Genomic DNA, 26,285 nt, shown 5'->3' on the forward strand with positions numbered 1-26,285 from the left:
CGAAAAACCACGAGATTTCCGCGGCATCAGTGAAGCTTCAAAACCCGCGGCTAAGTGCCGCAGGTTTTGGAGCGGTTTCACCGAATACTTTTTCATTGCGGCCGGCTCTCCCATAAAAAAGAAGCGAGGTCACAACGGGAAAAAAAAGAATTGACATGCTGCGTCCCGGGAATCCGTGCCACAGCGACGGATTGTCCGCCCCGTGTGGACGAGATTTTTGACAGTAGAATTCCGCGGAAAATCTGCCCCATGTAAACCCAGCCTTAGGCTGGATTCACACGAACGTATATCGGCTCGGTTTTCACGCCGAGCCGATATATACGTCGTCCTCATCTGCAGGGGGGGAAGATGGAAGAGCCAGGAGCAGGAACTGAGCTCCCGCCCCCTCTCTGCCTCCTCTCCGCCCCTCTGCACTATTTGCAAACGGGAGAGGCGGGATAGGGGTGGGGCTAATTATTGGAACTTAGCCCTGCCCCTGTCCTACCTCCTTTCATTGCAAATAGTGCAGAGGGGCGGAGAGGGGGCAGAGAAGGGGCGGTGCTCAGTTCCTGCTCCTGGCTCTTCCATCCTCCCCCTTCCCCTGCAGATGAGGACGACGTATATCGGCTCGGCGTGAAAACCAAGCTGTTATACGTTCGTGTGAATCCAGCCTCAGTGTCACGTCCCCACAGAACTATAAGCTAAGTTATGGCGCTGTAAGGGGACGTGACAAGTGAGGTATTTTTATATTCACTTGCTCCCATAATCCAGCGCTGTCCTCCTCTGGTCAGTACACAGCAAGAAAATCCGACTCTTTTCAGAGTTCCATGTGCATGTGATCTCCTGTACACGTCTATGGAAAGTGTGCGCAGGGGACTCTAAAAAGAGTCCAATTTTTGTGCCATACCTGACTCCCTGTCGCGTCTCCTAACAGCACCATAATGAGGCATTGCTGGTTGAAGGTGAGCTCTTAAATAGTGAGCTGCTAACCCAAGTACCCAGTAACTCATACACATGGCAATGTACCTCCAAGGCTGTGATCATACACTTTCCTGCATGCTAGGGCAGTATCAGCTAGAGACATGTAGCACAGAGCCTCGGCCTTAGTGCATCCTCATGCAAATACATTGTATTGTAGAATAACATATATTAAATAGATTCTTCAGTTCCAATACATGCATCCTGCTTGCTCATCTCATAGGAAGCACCACTCCCGTGGCGCTCAAGAACCAATCAGAGCCAGCGCTCGATGAACCAATCACAGCCATCACATTGAATGACTGTGATTAGTTCATTGAGCGCTGCAGTGATTGGCTGAACTGTGGAGGTTGATTCTCAATCAGAGCCAGCGCTTCCTGGAGGTGGGGATTTCGAACCTCCAAACCAGGAAGCGCTGGTTCAAAACTGCAAGCAAGTCTGTCGGAGCTGCAGAGGAGATGCGTGGCAGAGCGGACAGCACCTGTTAAGCCTAGTTTAGACACAACGATTATCACTCAAAAAATCTATTGAGCCTTTGGGTAATGTATTGTGTGTTGTTTTTTTGTTTTTTTTAATGCAGATAGGCCTTATTTCAGGGCTTTTACAGTAGGATTTTCTACTGTAAAAGTTGCATCGCACCACACGACGTTTGGGCCCTCCCTAGGTTCAGGGAATAGGGGTCTTGCATCAGACTGCCTTTTGTCTGAGGCCCTGGCGGGTACCACCAGTGTAGCTGGGACTATATACTCATCCTAGGGTGTTGATTCCGGGGCTCGATCACACAGCTCTGCTGTTAGGCCATATGCCTGATAGTGTGTCCGGTTACAGCTCTGCAGTAGGGCTGACAGTGGATTGTGCCGAACCATGACTGCATTATACTAATGCTCCAGACGATTCATTACACAACAGGTGAACAAATAAACATCCGACGTTTCGGAACTACGATGCTTAGATCACAACATTGCAGAACTGAACAATAATGTCCTTATTTGCAATGTCCCGACTATTCGAAGGCGGTAATAGCAATGTAGAGCGAGTCCTTAGATCAGCCCACTGTCAAACACTCTTCATAAAGAGTGATAGCAGTATGCATTTTCAATGATAATGCCAGCAAACAGAACATTGTCCTCACCGAAGATGGCAATGCAGTAGTCCACGTAGGAGGAAGCGCTCAATTCTGCGAATGACCCAGACACGGTATTTAAAACTTCATTCCTGTGGCTGTGGGAAAATATTTCAGGGAACTCGTACATCTGGATGGAAGCTGACTGGCGTCTGACAGTATCCCAATAGGCACAGGAGCTCGTAGTCTCTAATCTCTCTTTGGGCCATAAGCCATAAACAGTCGTGGCCAAACCTGCAGGCCTGATGTAATACCCGTCAGGAGGCCGAAGTGCTCCCTGTACTTGCTAGCATGAGAAGACCCTGTCATCTGACCAGCAAGTCTTTGTTTCTAAAGGGCCTGATTCAGCAGGTAGCCAATGTTTCTCATCTCTCTTCTGGCGTGAGCTACACCACTCAAAGAATCAGTGCACTTCTCTATGGTGCCTGAGTCCACCAGACATCCACATGATACCATGCAGCCAATGGCAATGGGTTTATACAACTATGAGGATAATAGAAATGAAAACCAATAACACTTTATCCCCACTAGAGGGCTCCCAAAGATCCCATATTAATACTGCAAACTACAGTACAATATAAATATCTCCACTGAAACAGCCATTATGGCAGGCACCCCCCTCTACATATGCACACTGCACACACAGCAGGGAAGTAGTACTGACTATATTAGTTTCTTTGTTGAGTGGGAGCACTTTAGTCAGAACAAACTAAACTACAGCAATACATTATGGGACTATACTGCTATGACATAGAGACATCCATGGCGTGGAAGAATAGCGCGTTTACGTTAGATATTCGCACTCCATGTATACCTTGAGTGTGATTTCAATCTTCTGAAGTCATTGGACAGTTAATAGTAGTGTTTCAGATCTGTACAGGGACTCCTCCTGTATTAAAGGAGATGTCCCGAGGCAGCAAGTGGGTCTATACACTTCTGTATGGCCATAATAATGCACTTTGTAATGTACATTGTGCATTAATTATGAGCCATACAGAAGTTATAAGAAGTTTTATACTTACCTGCTCCGTTGCTGGCGTCCTCGTCTCCATGGAGCCGACTAATTTTTGGCCTCCGATGGCCAAATTAGCCGCGCTTGCGCAGTCCGGGTCTTCAGCTTTCTTCTATGGAGCCGCTCGTGCCAGAGAGGGGCTCCGTGTAGCTCCGCCCCGTCACGTGCCGATTCCAGCCAATCAGGAGGCTGGAATCGGCAGTGGACCGCACAGAAGAGCTGCGGTCCACGAAGGTAGAAGATCCCGGCGGCCATCTTCAGCGGTAAGTATTGAAGTCACCGGACCGCCGGGATTCAGGTAAGCGCTGTGCGGGTGGTTTTTTTAACCCCTGCATCGGGGTTGTCTCGCGCCGAACGGGGGGGGGGGGTTAAAAAAAAAAAAACCCGTTTCGGCGCGGGACATCTCCTTTAAGTGCAGGCTGTGCTTTCTTTATAACCATGAGCGCTCTGGAAAGGTGGTCTGCACTGTGTCATCTGTATCTGTGTATTACAGTTGTCCAGATAAATGATTAATCCAGTGGTAAACATGGCCAACTCCAGAGCAGATCTCATGGAAACGGCCCTCCTCATTACCCTGCAGCTAGGAAACAAGGGATCTGTGGAAGCTCCTGTGCAAACAGAAACCATACGGCCTTAGATATGGCTGTGTAGAGGTGCAACTGCTCTAACCCAAGGTGTGCAACCAAGAACAAAATGTAATGGGCAATGGAGATGGCAATGGAGCGAAGCAACTCATTGGAAAGCATATGACTTGTAAAATGAAATGCACTTCCAATCATTTGTCACTTGCTCGTTTTACATATTGGTTGTTTTCACATCTATTTATTGAAGACTCGTTCACACTAGCGTTTTATCAGTGGATACAGTTTTACTAAAAACAGAAGTGAAATGGAAAGCATCTGTATGCCTTCTAGTGGTGATTCATCAACAAATGTGGCGCAGTGGTTAGCAATGTTGCCTTGAAATCCCGGGATCCCAGGTTCACATCTCGTCAATGGCAACATCAACTTTGAAAAAACTCCATACAGATGTATGGATGCGGGATTTCCCGCAGAATTTCCACCAGTGGAAGCTGCCTTAGGATTGCGTTAGCAAACGCAATCCTAGGCAGACGGCCCGATGTGTCTGCGCGAAATCATGCGCAGAAAACAAGTCGCGGTATGCTTTATTTCTGTGTGGGGCTCGCAGAGCCCCGCACAGAAATCTCACTCCCCGGCCGCCGGCTCCGGTCTGCACATCGCCGGCAGTCGGCACATCAAACAGCCGGAGGCGCGGAAGCAGGTGAGTACGCACTGGTCCCTGCAGGGGCACGGGTTGGGTGCCGCTGCGAGAATTCTCCCAGCCGGATCCAACCCGGCCGTCTGCAGGCGGCCTTAGGTATGATTGTTGTGTATATTTATGCTACAATGTAACAATTTTTCTCTACAGAAACAGGATGCCTGGTCTGTATGATACGTCTTCCTGGGTACAGCTCCCCCTTGAGGCTTCATATGTAAATGCCTGTGCCAATGGTTTTAGTCTGGGACTGAGTGCACAATTGACCTATCTGAATGCCTGTAGTGATACAATACAAGGTGAGGTTAGATCTGTGAACTATAATGGAAAAATTGTTTTTCGGTTCCTATTACTACCCTGTTATCTTCTACTTATGCGGTTTTAGGCCTCATGCCCACGGCCGGGTCGGATTCCGACTGAGAAATATCGCAGCGGAATCAGACCTGGCGCCCTCCAGAGACCCTATACTCACCTGTCCGGAGTCGCCGCGGACAGTGAGCTGGCGCGCATGCAAGGTGCAGCACATGACGCGCCGGCACTGGGCTGTGACGCGGATTCTCATGGTACTACCACAGTGCTCACTGTGGAAGTATTGTGGGACGGACGGCTTCCATTGACTGCAATGGAAGCCATCGGTGCGTTTTTTGTTTTTTTTTTCTGAACAAAATAAAACGTGCTGCAATTCTCAGGGGAGAATCGTTTAACACAGCATGTCTATGGATGGACATTACTGCAGACTTTGCGGCCTGTGTCTGACCGCGAATTCCTACAGCGATAATCCGTCCGTGGGCATTCAGCCTTAAGGTAATCTAATATATATATACACACACCTCTTAGCCTGATGTGGTGGGGTTTGTTATCAAAACAACTCTACCCTCATGTGTATGCAATATGTAACTACACTCCCTCATCATCACCATAGCATCTACAGGGTGGGCCATGGAAAAGTAGTGCAGCACAACACCCTTATGAAAGCTATCTATAAGAAAATCTTTGTTGCTCATAGCAACCAATTACAGCACAGCTTTCCTTTTGTTTATACTGCCGAGGTAAAATGAAAGCTGCGCTGGGATTGGTTACTTTGGACAACAAAGATTTTTTTTTTCCAGACAGCTTTAATAAAAGTACAGTGCGGGGCTGATTTTCTGTGGCCCATGTTGTACAACAAACTTCATTGGAATGTTGTTTATCATGAAATATTTTAATTAGATGCACTAAGAAAGAAAAGCCTGTGGGGGCTTTTATTTTTTTTTTACAAAAGTAGGCCAGGGGGGGGCGACATGCAAAGAGATCTCCACATTGGTCTGCCCTGTGTATTTTGTGTATTCGAAGCAGCTGACAACTTTGCTGTAAAACTATTATTCCTAATTCCACAGAATAATCTTCCTGAGCATGGATATATGTATGTATGTATGTATATATATGTGTATGTATATGTATGTATATATATATATATATATATATATATATATATGTGTGTGTGTTATATTATATATTATATTGTGGGCGGTCAAAGGGTGAAGTTGTGGATGGAGTGTATCTCCCTCCCAGGCTTTTAGCCTAGGCATGGTGACGGTCCAGTCCACAACTTCACCCTAGCTCTTAGGAAGCACAGCTGCAGGCACTGGTTCCATTAAGGGAGCATAAGGCTGGGTTCACACTGGGTGGATTTGCCGCGGAAATTCCGTGCGGAATTTCACCGCGGCAAATCCGCATTCAGCCGCTAATCCCGGGATTAGCCAGAAATCTCGTCCACACGGGATGGCAAATCCGCTGCGGCTAAGCCGGCAGAAGCTGCCGCTGCGGCGCGTATTTGCCGACCGCAGCATGTTCATTTTTTTTTTCCACTGCGGCCGCGCTCTCCTGTATGGGAGCGCCGGCCGCAGCAGAAGAGCGAGCGGCCAGGTTGCTTCAAAACTGCTGCGGGTTTTGAAGCAGCGGTTCTCCCGGCGGAAATCTCGCGGTTTTTCGCTGTGGCCAAACCGCGGGATTTCCATCAGGAATCCGCCCTGTGTGAACCCAGCCTAAAAGACTGCAGCTCCAGGAAGTCAGGGCCCGACAGCCTAGGGAGAGACATACAGTCTAACCGTCTGAGGAGAAGTTTACCTGAGCACCGTGTGTGTGTGTGTGTGTGTGTACAGATAAATAGATTGCAATCGCCATCCTTGGACAGGTTTTATACTTGCATGCCCGTCAAAATGCCCAGAAAGCTGCTGTTGGTGTGCCCAACTCTTTGAGTTGCTCTCTGTTGGAGGCTGTGGAACTTCAGTATCTTGGCCACTTCTATATAACAATGTGTGCTTCAATACATGCAAAATGTTTATTCAGTTTTAAGACCCTTATCTTTATCTCAAAATGTTTTAATATGAAGATATTATGGATGCATTTTTGAACCCGTATTACAGATGAGTGTCCGTTCCAGCCTGACCATGGATCTACTGACCTGAACTCACAGCTTCATAGGGTTCTTATTGAGTCCTGTTGTTAGCACTGGTATTCACATCACTTGTACAGGACCATAATATGGCCAAGTGTTAAAAAAGGCCTAACACTGGCAAAGTAACCTGTGGTAGCTAATGCATTGTCTATATTAGTACTGATGGTAACATAAATGCTGGAAAAGTCTAGTCCTGCTGATTCTTGTGTGTCCTCTAGCCATGTTTATATACCTCCTGGAGGATGGGGAGGTTGTGACGAATTTTGAGGCAGTGACTGGAAACAGAAAAGTTCAAGCTCAGGTCCAGAGTCAGACACGAATAGAGGAATGCTGTTCTAGATGTCACTGGGAATCACTGCCTTGTTGTTGCCCCAATGGTGAGTACAGTGTGTTTTTGGGGCTCACAGACCCCACTGATGATATGTCTTTAGAGAATATTTAATTGCTGCAGTGCATCTGAAAGAATGTAGCAACTTTGCAAATGGTCTTCATTAAAAATATACTTTTGTTTCATTTTCACAACTTCAATACAGACTTATGTGATTCCATGGCTACACACTACAAACCAACCCTGTGTGGTTTAATCTTGGAGCCGCCCTCCTTTCTATCTGTCTACTTCTTCTTGCAAAAACTTGAAAAAATGTTCATCAACATTAAAATTATTAACCCCTAAGCAACCGCCCATATGTCTTTTGATGGTGGCCATTAAAGGACTTTATTCTATTTCGCCATCGTTTAACAGGGGCTACATCAGAAGCTTGGCATGGGTCTCCTGTGCCAGAGAGAGCAGGTGCTGAGCTGTTGGATAACAGCCTGGCACCTGCTCAGAAAGCGAGGACCAGAGAAACCTCTGATCCCCGCTGTTTAACCCTTTACATGCCGCAGTCAGTGCGACAGCGGCATGTAAAAGACTGACGGGGAGGGGGCTCCTTCTCTAACTCATCAGACCTCCTGATGGGTTGCTATGGCACCCGGAGGCTTGAATATGGCCTCTGGATTTACCAGGTAAGGTGCCCTATGAGGCTTGGCCTCTGGCTAAGCCTAATAGGCTTTGCAGTGCACTGCTATACTGAAGCATAGTAGTATAGAAGAGAAATAAAATTTGGTGATATTCAAGCCACTAGTGGGACAAAAGTCAAAACTTGAAGTATTAAAAAAAAAAAAAAGTAAAAAACGCCCAAACCACCCTGTAGTATGCAAAAATGAAATAACGCTTGGTATCGCAGTGTTCATTATGACCCAGAGAAAAAAGATTTAATTATTCAATCCACACAGTGCACATCTTTAAAAAAAAAAAACACATTAATTATTTTGCTCATTGAACACCGTGAAATCCCAAAAAACAAATGGTGGAATTTTTTTTTTTCTCAATCCCCTTAAAACAAAATGTCAATGAAAAAATTAAAAAGTTATGACTCCTGGAATGTGATGATGAAAAAAAACGTAAAAAGTAATTGGTGATCTAGGTGCAAACAAGCTTCATCACTAAAGGAATAAGTTCAAAGAAAAAAACTTTTCCCATTTTTTTAACCCCTTAAGGACATGGCCTATTTTGGGCTTAAGGACGCAACGATTTTTGGTGGATTTTCATCTCCATTTTTCAAAAGCCATAACTTTTTAACTTTTCCGTCGACGCGGCCGTATAAGGGCAGGTTTTTTGCATTTTTGTTTTTTTTTAGTTTTTGATGGTGCCATTTTTGGGTACATAGACTATATTGTAAAACTTTTATAATTTTTTTTTTATAACGGGGAGAGAAAACGCATCAATTCTGCCATAGATTTATCTATATTTTAATTTTTTTTTTACAGCGTTAATCATGCAGCATAAATGACACAATATATTTTTTTCTGCGGGTCGGTACGATTACAATGGTACCAAAATTCTTATTTTTTTTTTAGGTTTTTCCACTTTTCTGCAATAAAAACCCTTTTTTTGGAAGTTTTTTTTTTATTATTTCTAAATCGCTGCATTCAAAGTCCTGTAACTTTTTTTATTTTTCTATGTATGGAGCTCTGTGAGAGCTTATTTTTTGCGGTACGAGCTGTAGTCTTTATTGGTGCCATTTTGGGGAATATACGGCTTTTTTGATCACTTTTACTGCATTTTGGGGGGGGGCAAACTGCTAAAAATTAGCATTTTGCCTCTTTTTTTGCGTTTTCTTTTACGCTTTTTGTCGTGCAGAAGAAAAAGCATATTCAACTTATTTTACACGTCGTTACGGATGCGTGGATACCAAATATGTGCTATTTAAATTTTTTTTACGCTAATATGAGAGCATAAGAAAAGGATTTTTTTTACTTTTTTTTTTACATTTTTCTTTTGTGATTTTTGTCTACATGGTGACACAAATCTAATTAATTTTTTAATAAAAAGGTTATTTATTTAGCAAAAATAGTAAGATATAATAAAACTATATAAATTTTGGTATTGCCATAATCGTACCAATTTTTCAAAATGGAGTCAACATGTATTTTTTAGCAGACGTCCTCATACGTTTATGTCAACAGAAAGATGAAAAAGCTATAGCTCTTGGAAAGTGAGGAGAAAGGAGAAAAAAAAACAGAAAGAAATGAAAGAAGAAAAAAAAGAAATTTGGCTGCTTCCTTAACGCCTTAGTGACCACCCATATGTGTTTTCACGTTTTAGATGTCTGGGCTTTCTTCTACGGGGCCGTAAAAACATGATGGCCCTGTAGAATAAAGCCCTGGCGTCTGTGAGGGTGACAGCTGTTGGCGAGTCGGGAACTGTTATGGGGGCATTGGTGTGAAACTTAGTTTCATCATGTGAAACTACTCACCTCTGACCTCTGCGATGTCCCGTGACGATCTGGTCCCGAAAAGAACTGTCCCCAGCTTCTGTTCATGCGCGCCATTGGCAAAATGTTGGAACCATGCACAGAAATCAGGAGAGAAAATTAATCTCCCTGCTACCAAAAGTAGCTGAGAGTCTGGAGATTTCATGGCGGGGTTGCAGTATGCATGTAAAAGAAAAAAAAAACATTAAAAAGTTAAAATTTTCATCTACCCTCATGGATCGTATTTGTGAGAGGAAATAAAAGTACTTACCGAAGGACAATGTCCCCCAACGGGATCTCTATCCACGGACCTTTCCCTGGCTTCTGCACATGCGCCCGTCGGTGATCACGTAAAAGTTAAAAATAAAGTTTTGCATCGGTGAGGGGAGATGAGACTTCTTACCATAGGCCTCCACATTTGTGCGCCAATGTGTTCATCCTCCACGGACCATCCCTGCCTTCTGCGTATGTGCCCGCTGGCAAAATGGCAGATGCATGCGCAGAAGTCGGGGAGCGTCCAGGAGATTTTAAAGTCTCCTTGCTCCTGGCTACAGAAGGAATCTGAGAGCCTGCAACAGTGACAGGGGGCCTCGTTGAGCGGTCCTGCAGTCACGTGATTGGGGGTTAGAATGCTTAGGAAATGCCTAGATAAATAGGCTAAGGGGTCTAGACTTCAAAATGGGGTCATTCGTGGGGGACAGTCTATCGTTTTGGCAGCTTGATGGCTCAACAGGTGAGCAATGGGGCCTGCAATTTATTCAGTTGTGCCCTGAAAGTCAGTGGGTGTTCCCTCTATTACAGGCCAAGCCATGTGTCCAGTAAGCAGATTAGGGCTACACAGGGTATGTTTCTGAACATAGGACAAACAGGGGTAACTATTTCGGGGTGCAGACCTTATTTATATGTGTGCTGTACAGAAAAATGAAAATTGTAATTTTTTTCACTCTGCTTTTGCTTAGATTCATTCAAAAACTGTGGAGCCAAAATACACAGTACACCCCTAGAGGAATTTGTTAAGGGTTCCAGTTTTCAAAATTCATTTCTGGGGGTTTCTGTTCTGAAAGCCACTGGCTTCTCCTTTTGGTGTGGGCCCTGTTGTGCATGCAGACATAACATTAGGGACACAATGGGTATGTTTCTGAACACAGGACAAACAGGGGTTTCCATTTTTGGGTGCAAATCTTCATTTTCATGTGCACTATAGAAAAAAAACTGTCTTTTATGACAGGAATGACATATTTGCAGAAATATGAAATGTTGTTTTTTTTCTCCTCTAAATTGCATGAACTCCTGGAAAAAACTGTGGGGTCGGAATACGATGCCCCTCAGTGAATACATTAAGGGGTATACTTTTTTTTTAAATTGAGTCATTTGAGGGGGTATCTATCATTCTGAACAAAATGTTCCTCAAAATGTGAATAATTATTGTTACATTTGTAAGTCTCCTAAATGGTTAGAAAGAAGCTAAAGTTTTTCAAATGTGCTTCCAGAATAAAGTAAACAGATGGAAATCTATATATCAACAAAAAATTCGTACAGCATGTTTGCACCTATTTGACATATTGCAATTGAAAATGTGAAAAAAATGAAGTTTTTTTTTTTTTTTTTTTTCAAAGTGTTCCCAATTTTGGCGCTTTTAATAAATATACACAAATTGTAGGGGGTTTTATCAACCACCTAAATGAAGTACAATATGGGGCAAAAAACAGAATTGCTCGGATATGCAAAACCTTTATGGAGTTATTCTATGTTAAAGTGACACACATTTTAGATTTTCTAAATTTGGCCTGGTCCTTAAGGTGCAAACAGGCTTGGTCACTAAGGGGGTTAAGTGGTTAAAATTGTTTTACTGTTCTGTTATTTTTCACTATCTGTGATGAAGAAATAGAAAGGAATGTAAGTACTGTAAGCAAGTTGTAGATTTTATTAGTAGCTATGCAGCCCATAGACATCATGTTTTGTTTTTCCTCTTGAGCATCGTAATCCAGTTGTCGTTCTTTCTTTCTCTTCCATGTTTTAGGACACCTTGTTTTAGACCCGCACACATCACATAGTGTGTTTGCACTTAGCGTGGGATCTGTATATCCCTCCGCAGTAGTCAGTGTGACTTTGCAGATTACCAGAGAACTGCAGACACTTCCTGGAGGAGCTGTACGTGTGACCCTCAACTCAACACTCACTCCCTTGGCCCCAAATCCAGGGGATCCCAGCGAGCATGGGGATGGTCTATGTGACGACAGGTTGTGCTCATGGTGATTGTGCGTTCTGTGTACTGGGGCAGTGGTTTATGAGTGAGACAAATATTCTGAATCACTATATAAGGTTTCTGTGTTGCATGCTTATACTATGCACCATTTTTTGTTAAGCTTTGTGATGTGGATCCAGGCACATATACATAATCTACAGCAACATCTTGGAATATACAAAGATATGAAGGTTTTCACACCAAATTTGAATTCGACAAAACAACATTCCTTATTGCAGAGAAAGCGCAATAGTCCACAAATTAAAGAAGTCCATTATTACGTCACTCCACCACATGCACGCCTGTTAGGATCCGGCCTAAGGATACTTTTAGACAAATTCTTTTTCTCTTTTAACTTTCTTTCTTTTTTTTTTTTTTTTTTTGAATGGAAAAAAATGCCTGCAAAATAGAATTCTGATTCCTGTACTTTTTGCTGGCTTTTTTTTTTTTAAACGCATTTTTCATGTAGAGACTCCTATGTAAAACTTGCAAAAAAATGCCATGGCCCCAAAAAACGCAACAAAAGTGAGACAAAATGCCACTACAAGAAAAGCCTTTTTTAAAAAAAATTTTCTTTAATTAGGGCAGTTCATATTTTACTGACGACTTACAGCAAACCTATGGATACAGCATTTTTCGGATTTGCATCAAAAGGTCGAAAAATGTGGCTTTTGTTTTGTTTGCAGGAAAGATGTGTGAAACAAACCATAAGGCAGTATTTACTTAGATAATTGAACAAGTACAAAGTCCAGCACTGGTGATAACATTAAATGATTACTGTATTTGGAATTTCATTAACATCTTCCAACAATCATGGATAGGAGTGATTGTTTAAAAAGAACCTGTCAACAGGTGCATGCTGCTCGAGTTAGGGGCAAAGGGAACCTGGGACAGATATGCCCATTCGCTCTATGCATGCTTTATTCTGAAACGCTGCTACATTTCAGAAAAAAACATACTTAGAAGTGAAGAGTGACAGTTTCATATAGGGAGAGGGCTCTCAGTCTAAGGGGCAGGCTGGGAGGGCCCGGCGTGCCCCCTTTTCCCCATGATCTCTGAGACCTAAACTCTGAGGCAGACTTCAAAGTATGTTTTTTTTCTGAGATGCAGTAGCTTTCAGAATAAAATGTACATGGGCCACAATGGGTATATTTCTTAACACAAGACAAACAGGAATATTCATTTTGGGGTGCAAAACCTCATTTTCATGTGCACCATAGAAAAAAAACAACCTGTATAAAATTACACATTTGCAAAATAATTAAATCTTATTTTTTCTCCTCTAAATTGCATTAACTCCTGAATAAAAACTGTGGGGTCAAAATACTTATGACACCACTAAGTGAATACATACATTGTATGTGTATTTTTTTTAAATAGGGTTATTTGTGGGATGTTTTATAAGCCTATGAGCCCTTGCGATCTTGGCTTGGTGTAGGTAAAACAAAATGTTCCTCAAAATTTGAATAATTGTTACATTTCTATGTCTCCTAAATGGTTTAAAAAAAGGAAAGTAAAGTAAACAAATGGAAATATATCATCAAAAATGTGTATAGTATGTTTGCACAAATTTGACATATTGCAGTTGAAAATGTGACTTTTTTTGGCGCTTTTAATAAATATGCATACATTCTATTGGTCTAGTTTTATCACCTAAATGAAGTACAATATGTAGCGAAAAAACAGTGTCAGAATTACTTGGATGTGCAAACCCTTTACGAAGTTATTCTATATTAAAGTGGCACGTCAGATTTCCACAATTTGGCATACAGTGTTTCCCTGAAAATAAGACCCTGTCTTGTATTCATTTTTTCCCTAAAAGAGGCACAGGGTCTTCTTTTCAGGGGGTGTGTTATACTTGCCTAGCAGGCGCCGTTTGGATCACTCCTGCTGGGCTGTGTCACTCCGGCAGGCTTCCATGCAGTTCTCAATGCCGACGGAGCATCTCTTTCTGGTGACGCGGCTTGAATACCCCCGCCTCCAGCAAGTGATTTCCCTGATTGGCTGAGGCGGTGCTCCTGAACCAATCACAGCCATTCAATGTATGGCTGTGATTGGCTTAGGCCACTCGATGAAGCAATCTGAGCAGTCGCTTGCTGGAGGCGGGGTATTGAAGCCTCATCACCGACAAGAGATGCTCTGTCAGCATTGAAGACTGCATGGAAGCCTGCATCAGCACCGTAGCCCAGCGGGAGGGACCCAAGCGGTGCCTACTAGGCGAGTATTGCTTTCTTTTTCTTTTTTCATGTAGTATAGCTAGGGCTTATATTTCAAGTCCTCCCCGAAAATCAGGGTAGGACTTATTATCGGGTTAGGTTTCTGGGAAACAAGGTATCTGTCCCAGGGTCATACTGCCCGAAGAACCTGGTAATGGCGTACACGTTTCTGACAGTCCTTAGGCTGCCTGTCCACGGGTGATAGTTTATTGAATTACCTGCGGCGATAATCCGGCCGCAGGTAACGCAGTGAACACTTTTCATACACTTACTATGGAAAGCGCAGCCCCGACGTCCATCTTAGCGATTCTCCGCTTGTGGGATTCAAATCGCGATTTGCCGCGGTGAGTCTATCTGTCAAACTACAGTGACCGCATGCATTTGGGACGCCTCTCACACTGTAGCCAATTGCTGCACAATCTTGCCGAAATTGCCGTTCCAATGTATCATGTATTTATCACTGCCATCCACGATTGTTTGAAGGTTGTAAGGACATTTCAAATTAAGTATCTGCTTCATTTTATCACAAGTGATTGGATGCCCGGGCATCACCCCTGTGAGCTGACTGCTTTTTTCTGATCAGAATTTCACATTTGTGGTGGGCCTTCGTGTAGAAACCAGCATGCCTAGAAAATACACCAACTAATTGTTAGTAGATCTACACCAAAATATTTACAAACCTCTCAGCTCGTTCACTTCTGCGCAGATCTAGCACAAAATAATGGAAGAAATAGCACTGCATGCGGCGTTTTTTTTTTTTTTTTTAAATGCCAGGCAGCTGAAGGGACACCAAGCAGACCCCATTATAATCAATAGGGTCTGTTCGGTGCTAAGACAGAGCAGGAAGACAGAACACCCAACGCAGATGTGAAAGCAGCCATTGTATTTAGAAAACCATTGTTTTAAAATTGTTGAATGAGTTTTTGACTGGGCAGATTCTTTTATTCCCAGTGTTAGATGGAAAAGCCTAGCTATGTCTTATACTAGTCATCTAATATAACCTCAATGCTTGCCAAGTACTGCCTTTCAAATAACATTTTAGCCTCAAAATACATAACCCAGTTCTATTCCAACACTTACGAGCTTCACAGTATAACCTAATGGAAGCATAGACATGCCAAGAGCATCAGTACAGCAGACCTTTGCCAAATCCCACACTCTGTAGCTCTTTGTAAGTGCTGTAAAAGAGGAATCTTCACACATTAATAAATTAGAAGTTCCTAAATAGAATTGCACTTACAATTTATGTTGTGCTTTTTTAGCCAGATGTTGAAATCCTTCTAGTACTCTCAAGAATAAGGTAGTACACTACATTGTCTTGCATGTTGTGTAATTGTGTTAGTGGTTATTTCACCCCTGGACATACATGGCCATTTATAAGAATTGGGCATAATGCTTGTTTATTTCATGTCTTACAGTTCCGCCAGCTGTTTTGGTGGTGTGAGTGGGACAGGAGCTAGTCCTTGGACGCTGCTAGCAGACTCCCCACCCCAGACACTGACCCCCACACATCCTAAATCCCTTTCCGCTGCCCTTACTGGCTTGGCCACCAATCCACAACGTTATCATTTCAGCTTTCGTCTTCAAGTCCAGGGTCCGTGCCTTTTAGCAGGTAAGTAAAATCTAACTGCACAGTTTATGCTTTTTTCACAGTATCTCCATTGGTAGTTCTGAAGGCAAGAATATCGCAGCATGTGGTGTCAGACCTTAAATTATGGCATAATCCTGTTCTACCCTCTCTGCATTCCATTAGGGATAAGCACATTACGGGATGTATACAAAAACAATGTGCTTGTATCATTCACCCAACTGCGCAAAAACGTACAAACCCCTCAGCTCCAGATGTTCAGGTATTTTCAATTAGGCCATGCTGTAAACGCTCAATTCCCTCCCGCCCTTTCAAAAATCCCAAATTATCCTACCATAGGCATATTAAAATCACAGGGACCTAAGGGACTAATCTCCATACTATACACACATTTATTATCGGCCCAAATCAGCCATAACCTTTTAGCTGTATATGACATATGGAAAACTCACATTCCAACGCTAACGTCAGAAGACTGGCAGAATATGATGGACTCGCATCTAAAGCCCCATTGAGATGGGACGAATGTCGCACAAACTATGCCCGACACTCGTCCTTGCACATACTCACGTGCTAATGCACTGGAACTTATATCGCTGGCTCACAGCGAGGCGGCAGGAGCAGATTTCACTTCTCGTCCCTCGCCCCTCTCCATTCAGTTTACATAGCGGCCGTTCAGTACTGAACGGCTGCTATTTACACTGCACTGTCATAGTTAAACTCATCACTCATCGTTTATGCCCTACATTCGTCCCGTCTAAATGGGGCTTTACTGTGTCAGTTATATATCATCCACCAGTACTATCTAATCCCGGTTAGACTACAGAAAATGGGCAGGATTACCGTGCCGTCTTGCCACAGATGTCACTGGTAAATGCAGGATTCTGGCACTTAATATGGAAATGTTCCCACATCGTAGGATTCTGCGCGGATGTCTTTACACTTCTGTCCTCACTTTTGCCTTTTCTCCTCGACTTTGATCCCAAAATAGCGCTGTTTGGTCAATTGGATGTGGAGTTATGAACGCACTGTACCCAAATTTTCCGCTTTCTTTTCTTTTTGTTTTGTATACATAAAAAGATAAACCTTGTACAAAAATATTTTAGGAATATGCTCCATGTACGAATTGTGCAATATTTTGAATAAAACTAAGTTAAAAACTAAAATATCACAGCATGCAGTAGTTTTCTAGTGTCAAAATGATGGCATGTAAAACTTTACCCTTAGAAAGCTCATTATTGGTCAGTGGGGTATGTCTAGATCCATGACAGTAGAACCAGGACAGCATTTGACTTCTGTTGTAAAGTCATATTGCCCATACATATATAGTCATGCTGAGTGATATATAGACATAATGCCTGTTCCCCCTATTTTACAGGTATAGAAAGCCCATCTCACGCTCTTCGTGCTGATGCAAGTCCTTTCGCGGTCTCCGCCTCCTCCATTTGGATCAGCCTGGCTGAAGAGTACAATTGTGACCGTGCCTTAGAGATAATCCTGCACCCCAGTGGTAAATAGCGAGAAAAGCCTTATAACCTTGAGAGATGTTGATTAAGAAAAAGAAAAACTGACGCAAAGTATGAAGTTGCAATTCTGTTAAAACATTTTAGAAGAGAACTGTGTTAAAAACCAAAAAAAAGGTCTCATTTAGAGATGAGCGAGCATACTCGTTAAGGCGATTTACTTGAGAGCATCGCTTTTTTCGAGTACCTGCTGGCTCGTCCCTAAAGATTTGGGGGGGCCGCGGGGGTGAGTGGGGGGTTGCAGAGGGGATCAGGAGAGAGATCTCTCTCACTCTCCACCCCGCTCCCCTCCGCTGCACCGCGCCACCCCCAAATCTTTAGGGACGAGTCAGCAGGTACTCGAAAAAGGTGATGCTCTCTCGAGTAAATCGCCTTAACGAGTATGCTCGCCATCTCTAGTCTCATTCCATACCGTAGCTACAAAAAACGTAAACTAACAGGTTGTCACAATGGTAAATAATTGAAGCTCAGTATTTAATCGTGTTGGATGCGCTTGTTTCGCCTTAAATTTTTTTGAAAATGGATCACAGAAGAAGCATTCAATGAAAATACTGCAAAGGAAGGATTTGGGTATACTTCTTCTCTTGGGGTTCATTTTTTTTGCAATGGTAACAGGCCAACAATCAAATGCATTTTCAGTTCATCTGGGAATGACTGATAAGATGCTCACTACATTTTCCTCTGCTAGCCTGTTTTCCCACAACTATTTTGGTCAAGACCTCAATAGTTGTGCAGTTGTGATCTCTTTTCTGGTGCATTTTATAATGGTCAAAACCAGGAATGGATCTGAAAAAAAAAACTTCCTTCCATCTTTAACAATAAAAAAGAACTATAAGGACAATTCCAAAAATGGTTGGGACTGTTTGTAAAATGTAAAGAAAAAAAGGATGCGGTGATCTGGAAATCTCATAACCATATTTGATTCATAATCTAACATAGAACACATATCAGAAGGCAAAACTGAAACATTTTTTCTATTTCAATCTCTAAAAAATGAACTTGAATTTAGAAATTGATGGCATCAACACATCTCACAAAAGTTGGGACACCGGTAGAAAAAGGAAACGTACATGTTACTAATGAAAAACAGCTGGAGGGTCAATCTTCTACTAAGTCACATGACTGTGTATAAAAATATCATGTTAGAGAGGCAGAGTCTCTCAGAAGCAAAGATGGGCAGAGGCTCATCAAGCTGTGGAAAACTGCAGCTAAAAATTCTAAAGACTTTGAATTTCCCACCATCTACGGTACATATCATCAAAAGATTCAGAAAATCTGAAGAAATTCATATGCACAAGAGACAAGGCTGACTGTCAATATTGGATACAGGCCCTCAGGCTGCACTGCATTAAAAATAGGCATGATTCTGTAATGCAAATCACTGCATGGGCTCAGCAGTACTTCCAGAAATCAGTTTGCTGTGCAATCTACAAATGGAAATTTAAGTTGCATCATGCAAAGAAGAAGCCATAGATCAACACAATCCAGAAATGCTGGCGTCTTCCCTGGGCTAAAGCATATTTAAAATGAACTCAGGCAAAATGAAAAACTGTTCTGTGAATCAAAATTTGAAATTCTTTTTGGAAACCACGGTCCTGCAGACTCAAGAGGAAAGGGACCATCCAGCTTGTTATCGGGGGCTGTATTAGTGCCTATGGCATGGGCAGCTGAAACATCTTGAAAGATACTATCAATGCTGAGCAGTGTCTCTTTCACAGAAGGCCTTGCATATTTCAGGAAGACAATGTAAAAGGGGTTTTTCAGGCAGCAGCGGCTGTCAATGCCAGGATACACCAGGGATGAAGCAGAAGCCACTGCTCCGATTTCCATGTAGTATCCGGCCCTTGTAATTACAGGTGCAGTTCTCATTGAAATCAATGGGAGCTTCTGTGCTTGTAATTGTAGGCACAGCTCCCATTGATCTCATTGAGCGCTGCACCAGTAATTATGAGCGCCGGCCACTACAGAGGGGTTGGAGCAGCAGCTTCAGCTCCAACCCCGGTGTATCCCAGCACTGACAGCCACTGCTGCCTGGAAACCCCCTTTAAAGGCTAAACCATACTGCATCCAACACAACAGCATGGCTTCACAGAAGAAGAGTCTATGTGCTGAAGTGTCTGCCTGTAGTCCAGAACTTTCACCAATGGGAAACATTTTTGCGCATTTTGAAACAAAAAATCTGGCTAAAAAGACCCAAGACTGTTGTGCAGATAGAATCCAGAATGGGACAGCATTCCTCTACCAGATGTGTCTTTACTGCGATCGATCTTCTATGATTCTGTTGTTTTGCCCTATGAAAGAACCACTCTTGGCTTCGTCTACTGATAAACAAAGTGCATCTAAAATTGCACCAGATTAATCCTACTTAAGTTTCTAAATCTGGTATAATACGCTCCTGTAAGGCTGCTATTACATGGGTGCTAGTAGCTGCCACTAACGCTCGCGTTTTCCTGGCAATTGCTTGCCTGAACCTGCAAGCACAGGTGCAGCCCAGCAATTAGCGCCGTTACATTAGCGTTAACGGCACTCATGTAATGGCAGCCTTAGCCTAAATTGTATGGGAGCCTCCACATCAAATATGTGCAAAATAATGACGTTCTGACTTATAGGTTCTGCAGTTTCTTAAAAGCCTCTTTGAACAGCATGAATTGTGTTATGGTGCTCAAAGGTGAGGAAATGAAGAACCCTGGAAGTTATGTTTTATACTCGCCCAGTCCCCCCGTTCCTGCGCTGTATCCCTGTATCGCGAAATTGGGGTGCTTACAGGGTGACTCTTTTCAGACAACTTTGTGCACGCTCTCCCATACAGAATGTAGATGGAAGGTACACTGTCCTTTATTTGGTGAGAATGATATGCAGAAATTGATCCGACCATCTGTGTACTTTGAAAGAGCACATGCATAAAGATGGGACATTTATGGCGACAGTCTGCACCTGGTGTAATATTTTTGCTGTCTGCCAAAATGTTCTAGTGCTACACCATAACATAATATAAAGAGGCACAGCCTCTGGGGTAATAGTGTACAGTGGAAAAACACAAAAGCTGAAAAAGGCTGTATCAGCGCATGTTATCTTTACTACAACTGCTTTGCTGTCTACATGTAATGGAAACTAAAAAAAAAAATAACGCCAGAAATGCACTTTTTTAGTCACCCTGTCTCCCAGAAAAAACACAATAAAAAGCGATCAAAAAGTCATATGTATTCCGAATTAGTACTAACAGAAAATACAGGACATCCTGCCAAAAATAAGCCCTCGCTGAACTACATCGACGGAAAAATAAAGTTATCGCGCGCACAAGATGACCGCAGAAAATAATTTAAAAAAATGTAATGTCTTTGAAAAAAAAATTGTACAGTAAAAAAATATACAAGTTTGGTCATCGCCGCAATCGTACCGACCCATAGAATAAAGTTATCATGTCGTTTTTGTTGCAGTTTGTGCGCCATAGAAACAAAACGCACTGAAACATGACAGAATGTCGTTTTTGTTTTTTTTATTTTACTCCACTTAAAATTTTTTAAGTCTTTTTAGATGGTACTTTAAATAGCACCATTAAAAACTACAGCTCGTCCCGCAAAAAACAAGCCCTCATACAGCGATGTCGATGGATAAATAAAGGAGTTAGAGGGGAGGAAAAAACGAAAATGGGGAAAAAAAGGGCCGCGTCATTAAGGGATTAAAAACCTGCAGGCCAGAGATTCTTCGCATAAACACACTCCCACCTGAGCAAATAACAAAATCCACAAGGATCCGATCCATTATGATCTATTTGGTGTTTTTGAGTAAACCTATCATGAGCTGAGTGTTTTTAGTTTTTTTTTGTTTTTTTTTAAGTCAATCCTAGCTTGTATGTACACCTATGAGCCATAAAATTAAAAACGCATGTCAGATATTATGTAGGTCTCCCATTTGCTACCGGAATAGTACTGAACGATTGAGTCATAGAAATCACAATGACTTTGAAGATGTCCTGTAGTATTTGACATCAAGATGTTAGTAGCAGTTCCATTAAATGGGTATTCCCAACTTAGACGTTTATGGCGTATCCACAAGACTCTGACCTGCCCTGGCCTCTTGTTGCTGGATCCAGGTTTGAAAGGGTTCTGCAGATATGCCATAGATGTCTATGGAAATAGTCAAGTTGACTGTGCGGCAATATTTCCGTTGGATCGGCCCACATGCACATCAGTGAACCTTGAACACCCATGACCCTGTTTCTGGTTCACTGGTTGTCCTTCCTTGAACAATTTTAGAAAGGTACTAAGCACTGCATACCGGAACAACTCACAAAACGTGGCGTTTTAGCGATTGTTTGAGCCAGCCCTCCAGCCAACACAATTTAGCCCTTGTCAAAGTTGCTCATTTATCAACTTCATAAACTGACTATTCACTTGCTGCCGTATGTATGTAAAGATTTGCTTGTTCTGATTAGTTATCTTTGCTTTTTTATTTACTATAATCTTCTTTGTTATTTTTGGTTAAAATTTTAGGGGTTGGGAATGAGTTAAAGGGGGCTTGCAGGGAGAATACTATTGACCATCTATCCTTAGTTGACTGACTGGAGTCCAGTGCTTGGGACCCTGACCGATCAGCTGATTGTCCGCTTGCTGACAGCGCCTCAATTACACAGAGGTCGGAGAAGAAACAGCAGAAGTCTCTGCTCCGACCTCTGAAGTGCAGGCGCTTGTAACTGCAGGAATGGCTCACATTGATTTCAATAAGAGCCGCACTTGCAGTGACAAGCGCCGGCCACTACACAGAGGTCTGAGTAGAGTCTTCCGCTCCTACCTCTGTGTAATTCTGCACCCGCTGACAGTGCCGCAATCGGCTGATCGTTTGGGTTCCCAAGCGACAGACCCCACCTGATCAACTATTGATGACCCATCCTGAGGATGGGTCCTCAATAGTATTCTCCCAGGAAAACCCCTTTTAATTGTTTTCCATGGAGTCTTGGAGTCAAGTTACAACATATTCAGATTACACTGGTTGTCCCTGAAAAATTAATGTTGGTAATTTGAGTAATTGCTGTGTGTATCTATAATAGTGTATGTATTTTTTTTTACTCTGTAGGCTTTTACCTACAGGTTGTATAGACATAAAGTAAGGGTGGGCAGATGATCAATATTAAGTCACCAAATGCTGCAGATATATTTATTATCATTTTGTTTCGCCCTTTCCTCTCTCCTTTTTAACTGCATATTTTGAGTAGTTCTTTCCTCCTATTTTGATCTGATACACCCAATGGCCTCTCTATTAGAGACACCGGCCCTATAATGATTGGAGCTTCCCTGTATGGAAATTAGACACTTGATCCCCGAGTGCAGAAAATAATCATGTTTTCCATGGATCAGTTTCAGTGTGACTTTGAACAAGGCATGGTCATTTGTGCCAGGATTTCGAAAACGGACAACCTTTTGGAATTTTCTTATATAACTGTTAAGAGTATACCAAGAATGGTGTGATCAGGGCAAAAACAGCCAACAACAGGGAATCCTGTGGACTTAATAACTCCTCAACAAAAGGGACCAGAGAAAGTTGTTAGACGACTCCTTCTAATGAACAGGCAGTGCACAGTCAAGCAAACTACAGCTGAATACAACAACGCTGGTGCTCCTTTTACGTGTTTGAACCACAATTTGTAAGTCCCTAGGGTGGTTGTGCTGCCGCAGCAGATGACCAGTTTGAGTGTCATTATTGTCTAAAAGAAACAGAAAGGAAAGATGTCAGTGGGCAAAAGAATGCAAAAATTGGATCACCGAACTGTGAAAAAACTTTGCCTGTGCCGTTGAATCTAGATTACAGTTGCACCATGCTGATGGGAGGGTCAGAACTTGGCACAAGCAGCATGAATCAATGTATGCTTCCTATCAGGTGTCAACAGTTCATGCTGGTGGAGTTGAAGTAATGGTTTGGGGAATGTTTTCCACTACAAGAAGTAATCCTCAAAATTGATAGCTGCAGATTAGTCACAGCCACCCCACCCACCAGCCACTGTCTGCCTATTACTGTGCATAGAGTCAGCTTTAAGTCAGTGGCTGGAGGATAGGCAGGGCTAGTCTGCAGCTCATGCATATCAAGGACTACTTCCTGCAGTCCTCTGTGTGTGTGTGCTACTACTGATAAAATGTAATTTTCTGACAAGCTGCTTCACAGATAACCTAAAATAGACATGACATATTGTAATGAGCATGCTTGTCACTACCTTATGCTGCCCTCAGAGAGTAAAGTATAAAGGTGGTGACAGATTCCCTTTAATTCCTTATAACACAACTTGGAGCTTTATACTGTATAAAACTATAAAAGTCATGGTAACAAACCAGCACAAAATTAAAACAATGAAAACTTAAAGGGAGTAAAAACTTTTTCTGACTTTTAGAACCACACCTTCCCCATCTATGTCTCGAGAGAGGAAGCAAGACTTTCCAAGAGTATGAGACGCATATAAAAGAAAGGAAAGATTTTATTAAGGGGATGAAGAAATCTAGTGACCCTGAAAGGCAGGTGAGTATAGATGGGTAATAATTCAATATTATACATTGAAGAAGAGTGCATGAAAGGTAAGACAAGAAGTAACCCTGATAAGAGATATAACTACAAAGGGAATATTGTTGGTGTGACTGGATGAGGCACTATCTTCTACTTGTAGATTTCTGACCTTATTCAAGGAGACAGAACTGACTTTCTAATCCTAGGTCAACTTTGTACGAAGAAGATTTCATAAAGATCTTCATCTCAATCCGGTTCTGATGCTGAACTTTTGTCCTGACATTACTGCCCTCAGTTCTCTCAGTTCTGATCTTCCTACTATTACCCGTGAAGTTATTTTCATTGTCCATCTGAATGAGGAGCCATGCCATAACATACGGGTGAGACCATCTATGCCTTACTTCACAGAAAGAAGTGTTCTAACATTAGCAAAGTATAAAATGTAATACTCACTATTGAGGTTTCATCCTTGCTTATGGTGAAAAATTGTATATGTAATATCTCATATATGGAAACTAGTGAACTGTATATTTTTGTTGATGATTATCTTGGATAAAACTGGTATATAGTTCAAAAGAATTACTTTGTATGATTTTTTAATTGATGTAAAGAAGTTAGATGGAACAATACCTCTGCAGCCCCACCTAGTGGATGGCAGTATTTCTGCAAATCTATGTCCGACCCTTTATACAGGTCTTTATAACAATGATTGGGAATTGAAAACCAAGTCAGAATCCATACACAGACAGCTGTTTCGGGGTTTTTGCCCCTCATCAGTGTGCAGTAGGTTTCTGGCTTGGCTAGTGAGAGGCCTATGATTTGGGTTGGAAGGGTGTCCTCTCTCCTTAAAGAGAGCACCTGGGAGGTGAGACTTATAAGGCCATGCATGCTCTTCTGGGAAATATATGTAAAATCATGATACCCCTCCCAATTTTTAATAGCAAAATAGAGCCAAGCGTCTGGAGGCTCAGGAAACTTGAAAAGAAGGCGTGTAGTGTAATTAGTCAGTTGTGATAATCAAGAAAATGTGTGTGTGGTTGGACACTCACTTTGTTGGGTTGTGCCTAGCTGGACACAACTCCATTCAGAGCTTGTAATAGAACAACTTCCTTATGCTGTAGGCTTAGTTGGATTCCAGGTGGGTCTTTTTCTGGATCATTCAACTAATGGTGAACAATACATCAATGGAAAATCCAACGTGAAGCCTTACGTCATATGGCACTTCTACCGCAGAGTTCCAAGCCACATGATGTTTGTATTTGACGATCTTAATCTAAAATTGAAATGCACCATTGATGTCCAACCTGACTCCTGAGTAGAGATGAGCGAACGTACTCGGATAAGCACTACTCGTCCGAGTAATGTGCTTTATCCGAGTATCGCTGTGCTCGTCTTGAAAGATTCGGGGAGCGCCGCTGCTGACAGGTGAGTTGCGGCGGGGAGCAGGGGAGAGCGGGCGGGAGAGAAGGAGAGAGAAAGATCTCCCCTCCATTCCTCCCCGCTCTCCCCTGCAGCTCCCCGCTCCGCGGCGCTCCCCGAATCTTTCAAGACGAGTACAGCGATACTCGGATAAGGCACATTACTCGGACGAGTGGTGCTTATCAGAGTACGTTCGCTCATCTCTACTCCTGAGCCATTCCATACAAAAGCTGGTTTTCCATTAATGTATTGGTATGATTTTTGTTCTTAATTATTCAAGAGGACCTATTGTTACTCCCAACATTTCTAGTTTAATAACTAATTGTATTTCCAATGGGTAATTTTTCTCATAATTCCGTGTCGTGCCATTCCTCTGTTATTCCTCCTAGAGCTTTGAATAAATTGACAACTGGGCGTTACCATTTCTGTTGAACTCTGTTCCGTTATTATTCCTCTCTTCACCCTTCTGTGTTCATGATCTCCTACCCACGTCTTCTATCATATTTCTATCAAATCTCTTTGTCTTCTAGGATGCCCTTTTACTGGCTGTGAGAAGTTTACCTGCACGCACGTTGGTGAATGTGGCAGGTGGCACATGTGACAGCAGAGCCTTGTTTCCAACCAGCAGGCAGTGCAGCAACGTGAGTGAGGGGGGCTGCAAGGGAATCTGTGTACTCAATGCTGCTGACTGCAAAGGATGCTGAGAGTTTGGTGAGAATTTGCAGTGTCAATCACACTTCGCCCTGCTACTTGAATGCTCTGCCTTACTTTATTTACATTTAGTTAAAAATATTTAATGCACTCTTTTTTTAATTATGTTCTATTATGAATTAGTTTTGCTATTCGTCATGTATGGTTCTGTAGTGGAGAAGACTGTGGAAGCAGGTAGACCGGAGCCACCTTCTGTGGTAAATTCATAAAGGGCTTCTGACTGAGTAATCACAATTATTATCCTTCAGGTCTGTTGACCTACAAGAATTCATATTTCCAAATGTATAAATACTAGAGTAATGGCTAAGTTGCTATACATAAGAAATTACAATTATTGCACTTGTTGGCTCATGTACTACCTCAGCCTGTTTAGTTAGACCCCACTCCCTGATGTACCTTTTAAAGGGGTTTTCCCAATAAAAGTCAATGGTGACAGTGTGTTGGGGGGGGGAAGTGGTTGGGGACACAAACACCAATTTAAAAAAAAAATGAAAA

General features: G+C 42.5%; 1 protein-coding gene across 2 annotated transcripts in view; it reads left to right on the forward strand.

Moving 5' to 3' along the window:
• The window catches only part of VWA5B2 (von Willebrand factor A domain containing 5B2), a 54,479-nt gene that overhangs the window by 2,680 nt on the left and 25,514 nt on the right, over positions 1–26,285 (forward strand). The window contains exons 2-9 of one of the 2 annotated variants that reach the window (XM_066603227.1): positions 4,521–4,666; positions 7,023–7,181; positions 11,620–11,851; positions 15,479–15,672; positions 17,027–17,158; positions 23,551–23,675; positions 23,867–24,040; positions 25,610–25,720. In XM_066603227.1, the coding sequence (XP_066459324.1) occupies positions 4,528–4,666; positions 7,023–7,181; positions 11,620–11,851; positions 15,479–15,672; positions 17,027–17,158; positions 23,551–23,675; positions 23,867–24,040; positions 25,610–25,720 (1,266 nt within the window). In that variant the 5' untranslated portion in view covers positions 4,521–4,527. The remainder of the gene's footprint in view (positions 1–4,520; positions 4,667–7,022; positions 7,182–11,619; positions 11,852–15,478; positions 15,673–17,026; positions 17,159–23,550; positions 23,676–23,866; positions 24,041–25,609; positions 25,721–26,285) is intronic. The other variant, XM_066603235.1, reaches the window with a different exon arrangement.

The sequence above is a fragment of the Eleutherodactylus coqui genome, chromosome 1, assembly GCF_035609145.1.
Source record: "Eleutherodactylus coqui strain aEleCoq1 chromosome 1, aEleCoq1.hap1, whole genome shotgun sequence".
Taxonomy (NCBI): Eukaryota; Metazoa; Chordata; class Amphibia; order Anura; family Eleutherodactylidae; genus Eleutherodactylus; species Eleutherodactylus coqui.